Consider the following 10668-nt stretch of genomic DNA (forward strand, 5'->3'; position numbering starts at 1 on the left):
ACAGGCATAGGCCACCTTGGCCCAGCCGATCCTTTGAGATTTAGTTCAAATGAAGGCAAGAAAGTGTAGTGATTAAAAACGTGTTTGAACTGAAGCTCTGCACTATGTCCTCAGGCAAGCCTCATTACCTGAGTTTTCTTTCTTTCTTTCTTTCTTTTTTTTGAGACACAGTCTTGCTCTGTCACCCAGGCTGGAGTGCAGTGACATGATCTTGGCTCACTACAGCCTCTACCTCCTGGGTTCCAGCGATTCTCCTGCCTCAGCCTCCCGAGTAGCTGGGACTACAGGCGTGTGCCGCCATACTGATTTTTGTATTTTTACAAAATTTTTGTATTTTTAATAGAGATGGGGATTCACCATGTTGGCCAGGGTGGTCTTGAACTCCCGACCTCAGGTGATCCACCCGCTTCGGCCTCCCAAAGTGCTGGGAATGCAGGTGTGAGCCACTGCGCCCGGCCACCTGAGTTTTCTTTAAAAGAACATTGTAAAGTTTTTTTTTCAGTGTTGTAATAAATGAGATAATATACAAAGCAGTTAGCATAGTACTTACCTCACAACAAAAGTGCTCAATATATGATAACCATAATAAAGAAATACAACACCTCAAAGCCTTCCCTAACATTCCCACGGATAATACTATTTATTTGTGCTTCCAAATATTATGTTTATACTTCTATTTGAGCATTTGTCACAAATTATATTGTTTGCCCACATAAATGTGCATTCTTGGGAGCAAGAATGGTGCCCTATGCAATGTTTTATTGTCAGTGCCTAGCAAGTGCCCATCAATTTGTAAGTACTCAATATTGTTTTTGATGAACGAATTATAGACAATAAGATATAGAGTGGCATTCTCAAATTTTAACATGCAATCTTTTTTTTTTTTTTTTTTTGAGACGGAGTCTCGCTCTGTTGCCCAGGCTGGAGTGCAGTGGCCCGATCTCAGCTCACTGCAAGCTCCGCCTCCCGGGTTCACGCCATTCTCCTGCCTCAGCCTCCCGAGTAGCTGGGACTACAGGCGCCCGCGACCTCGCCCGGCTAGTTTTTTGTATTTTTTTTTTTTTAGTAGAGACGGGGTTTCACCATGTTAGCCAGGATGGTCTCGATTTCCTGACCTCGTGATCCGCCCGTCTCGGCCTCCCAAAGTGCTGGGATTACAGGCTTGAGCCACCGCGCCCGGCCTTAACATGCAATCTTTTAGAGAGTTTCTTTTTCTTTGAGGCAGAGTCTTGCTCTATCGGCCAGGTTGGAGTGTACAGGCACGATCTTGGCTCACTGCAACCTCCGCCTCCCGGATTTCAAGTAATTCTCCTGCCTCAGCCTCCCAAGTAGCTGGGATTATAGGAGTGCGCCACCACGCCCGGCTTATTGTGTATTTTTAGTAGAGATAGGGTTTCACCGTGTTGGCCAGGCTGGTCTTGAACTCCTGACTTGAGATGATCTGCCCACCGCGGCTTCCCAAAGTGCTGGGATTACAGGCATGAGCCATCAAGCCTGGCTGAGAATTTCTTTAAAAATGCAGCTTCCTCCTAACTCCAGAGACTGATTTACTAGGATCTGCATTTTAGCAAGGTACCCTCCTATCTCACACACGCGTTTCGGTGCAATTGTCTTTGCAATATACTTTGGGAAACATTGTATAAAGCATGACTTATGGAAACAGTACTTTGTCTTAAATATTAGAAAAGTATAAACAATCCTAGTAAACAAATGTATTACTGTCCCTTGTGCTATAGATAAAGAAAGGGAGAACAATGAGCCAATTATAAGCACACTTACATTTTTTACATGTTAACTCTGTTATAGTCAGGCATGTCACCTACATTTGGAACTTAAGACTTTCAGCTCCTAAATTCAGGTGTCATTTGCAAGTATTAGTAGGACAGATCGTATTCATTCTCTTCATGGTAATAATGGTATAATTGGTTAATTTATTTTGATTGAGATGGAGACACTATTTAGGCTTTATAGCATTAGCTGGTGTTCATCTGGTCAGCTTTGACATGTCCTGCCCCTCAGCCTAAGTATGTTATAATTGTTTTTGTATCCCTCATTTTCTACATAGGATAAAACAGGCTGGTATGCTAGTGTAAAGGGGGAGGCAATTATTAGCCTTGTATAGAAAGTCCTTATTTCTAATGAAAACAAATTAAGTTATAAAATTGTGCACAGAGAGACCAGAGAGCTGATAACTGATCTTTATTATACAGAAATGTGAAGGCGATAAGCATTAAATGAGAAGGAGTTTGGCAGTGAACATTATGCAGATTCAAACTGAAGATATCCTCATCTTGAGATATAATATAAAAATAAACACTAAGAGTTTCAAGAAAGAACTCAATTCAACTTCTATCCCCCAATCAAGCTATAACTTTCCACAGGAAAACCTGGTTTCAATTCATGCTGAATTGTTCAAAGAAAAGAAAAAGCTAAATCAGGTAGAGACAACACATGGACTGGCTTTTGTCCTATTAGAGAGCCAGACTGAAGCTCTATTCAGTCTCACATTTAGAGATTGTTTCCTATTACAATTTATATCTCTATTTACCTAAGAGATGTCTAAAGTGAAAAACAAAAAATTGTTAACTGAGCTGGGGAATTTTTGTGGGGCTAAGTATATTTGGCAGAGGAGATAAATGAATAAATCATTCATTTAATTATTTCTAATCAAGAGGATTTAATGTCAGGTCTGGGTCATCTGTATTAGCCCTTTGACAGCTTGTTGTTCTATAATGGTTAAGAAGCACTATTCCATTAAAGTATAATAAATGCTTAACATCAGCACAACTCAGTGCCCGTCCTCTTTATATCCTCAAATACTGGACTTTATGTCAGCATGCTTTCAACACCAACTTAGCCCTTTAAATAGGATCTTTCTTAATAAAGCTTCTCATTGCCCTCACTACTGAAATAAAAAAAGTGTTAAGAGATTTGGCCAGAAAGATGGTTTTACTGAAATAAGACTGATGACTAGGAGCACATCTATGGCTTAAATATAGACAAAACTACTCCCAGAACCCTTAAATATAGACAGATTTTATCAATTTATGCAGGAAGCCAAAAATAGGAAATAAAAATATCTGGAGTTCAGATATACTGATATATTCAGCAACTGAAACTTACAATTCCTTCAATTCAGTCACAGCAGAGACATTTAAAGTAGTCTGGAGGGGGGGGTGCAGTGGCTCACACCAGTAATCTCAGCACTTTGGGAGGCTGAGGTGGAAGAATTGCTTAAGCCCAGGAATTCAAGACCAGCCTGGGCAACAAAGCGAGACTCTGTCTCTCTAAGAAAAAAAAAAAAAAAAAGCCGAGTATGGCGGCATGTGCCTGTACTCCCACCTAGTTGGGAGACTGAGGCAGGAGGATCCTTGATCCCTGGAGGTCAAGGCTGCAGTCAGCTGTGATTGCACCACTGTACTCCTCCCTGGGCAACAGCAAGACCCTGTCTCAAAAAAAAAAAAGTGGCCTGGGGTAAACAGGACAGTTGTATACTCCAAGAATGGAAATTTTCATGCCACCTCCCTTCCTTCCTTACAAATTCTAATGCTGATTGCATGAACGAGGTGTTGGGACAGACTTTTCTTTTCTTCATTTAGACTTTTGCCCTAGTGAATGAGGGAGCAAGAGAATGCTAAGAGGGATGAGAGAATGTATTTCTGGCTCTAGGACTTTGAGATCCAGGTAATTGAATCTGGGACATTCTCATTAGGTTAGAAAAGGAAAGATGAGAAAATCACTAGCAGGATATGCAATTCCAGAGACCATCGGCTCCAAAAATTAGTTTTGTTTCTCATTGCTCCTTATTCAACGACAGTTATTTCAATAAGCTACATTATTTAGCAGGATCTGAGAGACAAAGGCTGTGAAAACATGTATTTAAGATAGAAAACAAACTTAGAAAAACATAATAGTTCGCTTTTTATCTCATTCACATTCTATAGCTGGAGAACTCAAAATCCCATTTAGATATTTCTGCTTATCCAAAGCACACTAAACCAAGAAATGGGAGAAAATGTTCATTGGGTGCGTGTGGGTTCACCCAGTTTATTTACCTATGGAGTGGAAGTGTAGGGAGAAATAAGGTCTGCTTATAATGGTCAAGGTCTGTGGAGAAGCCCTGAAGTTGTTCTCCCCAAATCACAAGTCTGATTCAAGAAAAGGAAACAAAAATGATGAAAACATCTCATCACACAAAACTCAGTGATGGGGTCTCTGACAGTCACCAGCCAGCAGGGGAAAAGGAGAAATCCACCTGCTGGCTTTAAGATTTATTGAAGGCTGCCAGCACAGCCCAGATCATTTCTGTGGCACTAGGCTTTGTCCCTTCCACTTCAGGGTCCAGTTCTACTAAGTCCTTGGCTCGATTCATTGCCACGTCATACTTGTCATCTGTCAGAGAGGAGAAGACATTCTCTAGCACATCAGAGGAGTGAGCTAGCACCAGGAGTGCTAGTGTTCGCTTGTCCATACGCTGAGGGTCATTTACCCACCGCTCTAGTACACTATCTTGAAGTTTTTTCACTAGGCGCTGTTTCTCTGTTGTATTGGTCACTGGATGAGTAGTCATGTCAAATAGCAGGAAATTCTGCTTCTCAGTGGTTAGAATACCCTTCTCTACTAGGTTCTTTGCAATGCGCTCTCGTACATTTCTCAGCTGGTACTGTAATTTGAAGGGGTTCCAGGTCTCACCTATGAGAAAAAAGAAATAGGACATAATGAACAGAAAGAGAAAAGCAGAATGAAACATGTAGTTATCTGGAACCTTGAATGGCTAAAATGTTTAAAAGCATAATCTTCATTCCTCAATTCATTTAATCCTTAGTCCTTTATAATCTGGCTTTGACTCTAACCATATTTCACATTAAACCAGCTTCAAAAAATGTCACCAAGGACTTCCATATTGCTAGAGCTTATGGACTTTATTTCTGTTCTTATGTGACCTCTCTGTGACACTGTAATTATTTATGTATTTTTGAAATTCTCTTTAGGACACTAGTCTCTCCCAAATGATTTCTACTCCGTATTGCAGAACTTCTGTTTGCTGGTGAAGCTGAGAGGACTGAGGTTCCCTACCCTATTTGTAGAGCAGAAGCTCTACCCCAGGCCTGGCAGGCTGACAATATTGAGACTTCAATTGCTCCCATTCCAGCTTGTTCATAGATGAGAGATTCTGCAACAGAAAAGGCAAGCCAAGAAGACCAGGGGCTAACACCTCTTTCCCCCAGCACCTACTCATAGAACAGGTGGGTATTACTATAGGAGAAGTGTGCACTTGTGCAGAAATTCTGCCCAGGAGGGAAGGAAGGCCTGAAGAATGAAGAGCTCCAAAGCTCTGCCTGAGAGGACTGACTTTATCTGGAAAATAGGGTGGAGAATCTATGCCTAAGGGTGTTGAAAACCATAGAGATCTTGGTGGAGAGCAATTATAAGGGTGCTGCTAGCTCTATGGCACTGGTATGACAAACCCAAATGGCAAAGCCTCCAGAAGTTTAACAGGCAGAACCAGAGAAACAGCCAAGAAAAGCCCTTCTGGAATCATGACCAACACTGGGGGTTGGGAAGAATGTGTGCTTGCACCAGGCTGCACCCACTCAGAAGCAATCAGAGCAGGACGTGGGGCTTGACTTGAGAGTATTCCCCAGGCCACACATAGATCTATCAAAAAGGGTGGATGCTTCACTGGCACCAAGGGCTAAAGCACAACCACTGACCAAACACTGGCTGAACAATAAGCTACTCTAACTCAGAGGCAGCTCCTAGGAAGCTAAACTTAAAAATAATAATAATAGCCAGGCGTGGTGGTGCACACCTCTAGTCCCAGCTACTTGGGAGGCTGAGGCAGGAGAATCGTTTGAACCCAGGAGGCAGAGGTTTCAGTCAGCTGAGATTGCGCCACTGCACTCCAGCCTGAGTGACAGAGCGAGACTTCATTTCAAGAAATGAAAAATAAAAAATAAAAATAAAAAAATCACATGCACCCCTGGTGTATGTCCAAGGATGTACTCTCTCTGAGAAGAAATCAGAAAGGGAATTTCCAAGCTGCTAGTTCCTCGCTGAATGTGGGGCAAAATATAAACTCCCTGATTTGTGATGGCTGTGTCAAAATCAGAAGAAATCAGAAAGGGAATTTCCAAGCTGCTAGTTCCTCGCTGAATGTGGGGCAAAATATAAACTCCCTGATTTGTGATGGCTGTGTCAAAATCACACACACACATCCAACAGTAAAGGATAAAAAAATTTAACTGGCTAAAAGGTCTTAAGCACAACCTTTGACTAGTAAGTGGCTTCTACTGACCCACTGGCAACACATAGGGAGTTAGGCCAAAAGATAAAAACAAGAAAATATGAGTGATGACATCAGAGGCTGCATACCACAAGAGAAACAGACTTCAGAGAGCTACTGCAGGCAAGTCATTAATGAAACAAATTACCAAGCAAACAACACAATCAACCTCTAGTGGAAGGAGAAACCAGTATAGCAGGTGTCTCCAACCCCTGGATCATGGACTGGTACGGGTCCGTAGCCTGTTAGGAACCCGGCTGCACAGCAGGAGGTGAGCCATGGGTGAGTAAAGCTGAGCTCCACCTCCCGTCAGCTCAGGAGTGTGAACCCTATTGTGAACTGCACATGGGAGGGATCTAGGTTCCATGTTCCTTGTGAGACTCTAATAAACGCAAAGCACGTGAATCATACTGAAACCATCCCCTCGTCCCCCAGCCCAGTGGAAAAATTGTCTTCCATGAAACCTGTCCTGGTGCCAAAAAGGTTGGGGACAGCTACAGTATACTATCCAGAGGTGCACGATTATCTAAAATGTCCAGTTTTTGACAAAAAGGTATGAAGTATACAAAGAATAAATTGTGACCCACTGACCCATTCAGAAGAAAAAAAGCAGGCAATGGAAACTGCCTTTGAGAACGCTAAAATGTTGGACTTTACAAAGACTACAAAGCAGCTTTTATAAATATGTTCAAAGACCTAAGAGAAACCATCACTCATCACACAGAGAATATCAATAAAGACAGAAATTATAAAAAAGAACCATTTAGGCCGGGTGCGGTGGCTCATGCCTGTAATCCCAACACTTTGGGAGGCTGAGGTGGGCGGATCATTTGAGGCCAGGAGTTCAAGACCAGCCTGGCCAACATGGCGAAACCCCATCTCTACTAAAAATATAAAAATTAGCCAGGTGTGGTGGGAACCTGTAATCCCAGCTGCTCAGGAGGCTGAGGCAGAGAATCGCTTGAACCTGGGAGGTGTATGCTGCAATAAGCTGAAATAGCACCACTGCACTCCAGCCTGGGCAACAAAGCAAGACTCCATCTCAAAAAAACAAAAACAAAAAAACCATTTAGAAATCCAAGAGTTTAAAAGTACAACAAACAGACTGGGCATGGTGGCTCACGTCTGTAATCCTAGCACTTTGGGAGGCCGAGGCAGGCGGATTACTGGAAGTCAAGAGTTTGAGACCAGCCTGGCCAATATGGTGAAACCCTGTCTCTACTAAAAATACAAAATTAGCTGCGTATAGTGCTGTGTGCCTGTAGTTCCAGCTACTCAGGAGGCTGAGGCAGGAGAATCACTTGAACCCAGGAGGCGGAGGTTGCAGTGAGCCAAGACCGTACCATTACACTTCAGCCTGGGTGACAGAGCAAGACTCAAAAAAAAACAAGTACAACAAACAAAATGAAAAATTCACTCAAGGGACCCAACAAGAGATCTGAGCTGGCAAAATAAATAATTAGCAAACTTAGAGATCAAAGCGATTATGTAATATGAAGAAGGAGAAAAGAATGAAGAAAAATGAACAGACTCGGAGAAATGTGAAATATCATCAACTTGACAAACATACATAAAATGGAAGCACCAGAAGGAAAGGAGAGAAAGAGGCAGAAAAAATACTCAAGGAAGTAATGGTTAAAATCCTGCCAAATATGATGAAAAACACTCAACCACACATTTGAGAAGCTCAACAAACTCCAAGTAGGATGAACACAAAGAGACCCATATCCAACATCATAGTAAAAATGCTGAAAACCAAAAATAAGTGGAAAATCATGAAAGCAGAAGAGAAAAATGACTGATCACATCACAGTGGAACTTTGATAAGCTTAACAGCTGGCTTCCCATTAGAAAAAATGCAGGCCAGAAGAATGAGTAGACTTATTCAAAGTGAGGGTAGAAACTATTAGCCAAGAATCTTATAACTGGCAACTATCTTTCAAAAATAAAAGCAAAGCAGGTGTGGTGGCATGCACCTGTAGTCCCAGCTACTCAGGAGGCTGAGGCAGGAGAATCACTTGAACCCAGGAGGTGGAGGTTGCAGTGAGCTGAGATCACGCCACTGCACTCCAGACTGGGTGACAGAGTGAGACACCGTCTCAAAGAAAAAACAAAAAACAAAAAACCCTGAAAACCAAAACAAAAAAAAATGAAGGCAAAGAAAAATTTCTAAAAAGGAGACAAAATAAATACATTCCTAGATAAAAAATATCTGAAAGAGTTCGCCAGCAGACCTGCCTTATAAGAAATATTAATACTAAACTAAAGGAACGTTGTTAAGGCTGAGAGCAGGACACACTAGACAGTAATTTGAATCCACATGAACAAACAGTAAAAGTAATTATGTAAGTAATAAAAAGGATGGTATAATTGAATACTTCATCTCAACTGATTTATAAAGCAATTGCACAAAACAATATTTATATAATCGTTATTGTTGAGTTATAATTTTTAACTTTTTAAACTTTTGCACAAGGTTATAACATATAGAAATGTAATAATAGCACAAAGAAAGAGGGTGGGAAAAATGTTGCACTGGAGTAAGCAAAATGACAACAGATGGTAATTTGAATCCACAGGAAGAAATGAAGAAAACCAGAAATGGTAAATAAGGAGGTTAATATAACAAACTCTGTAAGTATATTTTTGTGCTTTCTTCTCTTCTTTAATAATTACAACAATGAATTGTTGAATTTGTAACACATATAGATGTAACACATGTAACAATATTGGCATGGTGGGCCCATGCCTATAATCTCAGAACTTTGGGATGCCAATGTAGGCAGATTGCTTGAGCCCAGCAGTTTAAGACCAGCCTGGGTAGCACAGTGAAACTTTGTCTAAAAAAAAAAAAAAGAAAAAAAGAAACAAAAACCCTAAAGCCAAAAAAACCCAAAAAGAAAAGAAACATATAGCAATATTAACACAAAAAGAGGGTGAGGGAATAGAGTAATAGAGAAGTAAATTTTCCTTGAAATTAAACTTGGTATAAATCTTTTTTTTTTTTTGAGACAGAGTCTTGCTCTGTTGCCTAGGCTGGAGTGCAGTGGTGCGATCTCGGCTCACTGCAAACTCCGCCTCCCAGGTTCAAGCTATTCTCCTGCCTCAGCCCCCTGAGTAGCTGGGATTACAGGCACACGCCACCATGCCCGGCTAAGTTTTTTGGTATTTTCAGTAGAGATGGGGTTTCACCATGTTGGTCAGGCTGGTCTGGAACTCCTGACTTTGTGATCCGCCTGCCTCGGCCTCCCAAAGTGCTGGGATTACAGACGTGAGCCACTGGGCCCAGGCTTTTTTTTTTTTTTTTTCCCCCGAGACAGAGTCTTGTACTGTCGCCCGGGCTGGAGTGCAATGGCACGATCTCGGCTCATTGTAACCTCTGCCTCTTGGGTTCAAGCGATTCTCCTGCCTCAGCCTCCTATGTTGGATTTACTGGAGAAAAACTTGAAAGCAACTTTTTTTTTTTTTTTTTTTTGGAGACAGGGTCTTGCTTTGTTGCCAAGCTGGAGTGGAGTGGTGTGATCTTGACTCACTGTAGCCACCACCTCCCCAGCCCAAGTGATCCTCACATCTCAGCCTCCTGAGTAGCTGGGACTATAGGCGTGTACCACCATGTTCGGCTAATTTTGTGTCTTGTAGAGAAGGGGTCTCACTGTTGACCAGGCTAATCTCAAATTCCTGGACTCAAGTGATCTTTCCATCTGGGCCTCCCAAAGTACTGGGATTATAGGTGTGAGCCACCACACCCACTACAACTATCTTTTATTTTATTTTATTTTTTGAGACGGAGTTTCACTCTTGTTGCCCAGGCTGGAGTGCAATGGCACAATCTTGGTCCACAGCAACCTCCCAAGTTCAAGTGATTCTCCTGCCTCAGTCTCCCAAGTAGCTGGTATTACAGGTGCCCACCACCACGCCCAGCTAATTTTTGTATTTTTACTACAGACGGGGTTTTACCATGCTGGCCAGGCTGGTCTTGAACTCCTGACCTCAAGTGATCCACCCGCCTTGGCCTTCCAAAGTGCTGGGATTATAGGTGTGAGCCACCGTGCCTGGCCACAACTGTCTTAAAGATGCTCAAAAAAAGAAAAAAAAAAAAAGGATAAAGACAGGAGAACAATGTATAAACAAAATAATATCAATAAAGATATAGAGAAAGGGACCAAAAGGAAATTCTGGAGCTAAAACTTATAATAACTGAAATAAAAAAATATACTCGGCCGGGCGCGGTGGCTCAAGCCTGTAATCCCAGCAGTTTGGGAGGCCGAGACGGGCGGATCACGAGGTCAGGAGATCGAGACCATCCTGGCTAACCCGGTGAAACCCCGTCTCTACTAAAAAAATACAAAAAAAACTAGCCGGGCGAGGTGGCGGGCGCCTGT

At 42.1% G+C, this 10668-nt stretch overlaps 1 protein-coding gene across 4 annotated transcripts in view; it reads right to left on the minus strand.

Annotated features, from left to right (window-relative positions):
• Nucleotides 1–2182: 2182 nt before the first annotated feature.
• GOLPH3L (golgi phosphoprotein 3 like) overlaps nucleotides 2183–10668 on the minus strand; it is a 53424-nt gene continuing 44938 nt past the window's right edge. For all 4 annotated transcript variants that reach the window (XM_023213636.1, XM_023213635.1, XM_023213634.3 and 1 more), the window contains one exon: nucleotides 2183–4692. In XM_023213636.1, coding sequence (XP_023069404.1) covers nucleotides 4265–4692 — 428 coding nt within the window. In that variant the 3' untranslated portion in view covers nucleotides 2183–4264. The remainder of the gene's footprint in view (nucleotides 4693–10668) is intronic.

Source organism: Piliocolobus tephrosceles, chromosome 1 (genome assembly GCF_002776525.5).
Source record: "Piliocolobus tephrosceles isolate RC106 chromosome 1, ASM277652v3, whole genome shotgun sequence".
NCBI lineage: Eukaryota > Metazoa > Chordata > Mammalia > Primates > Cercopithecidae > Piliocolobus > Piliocolobus tephrosceles.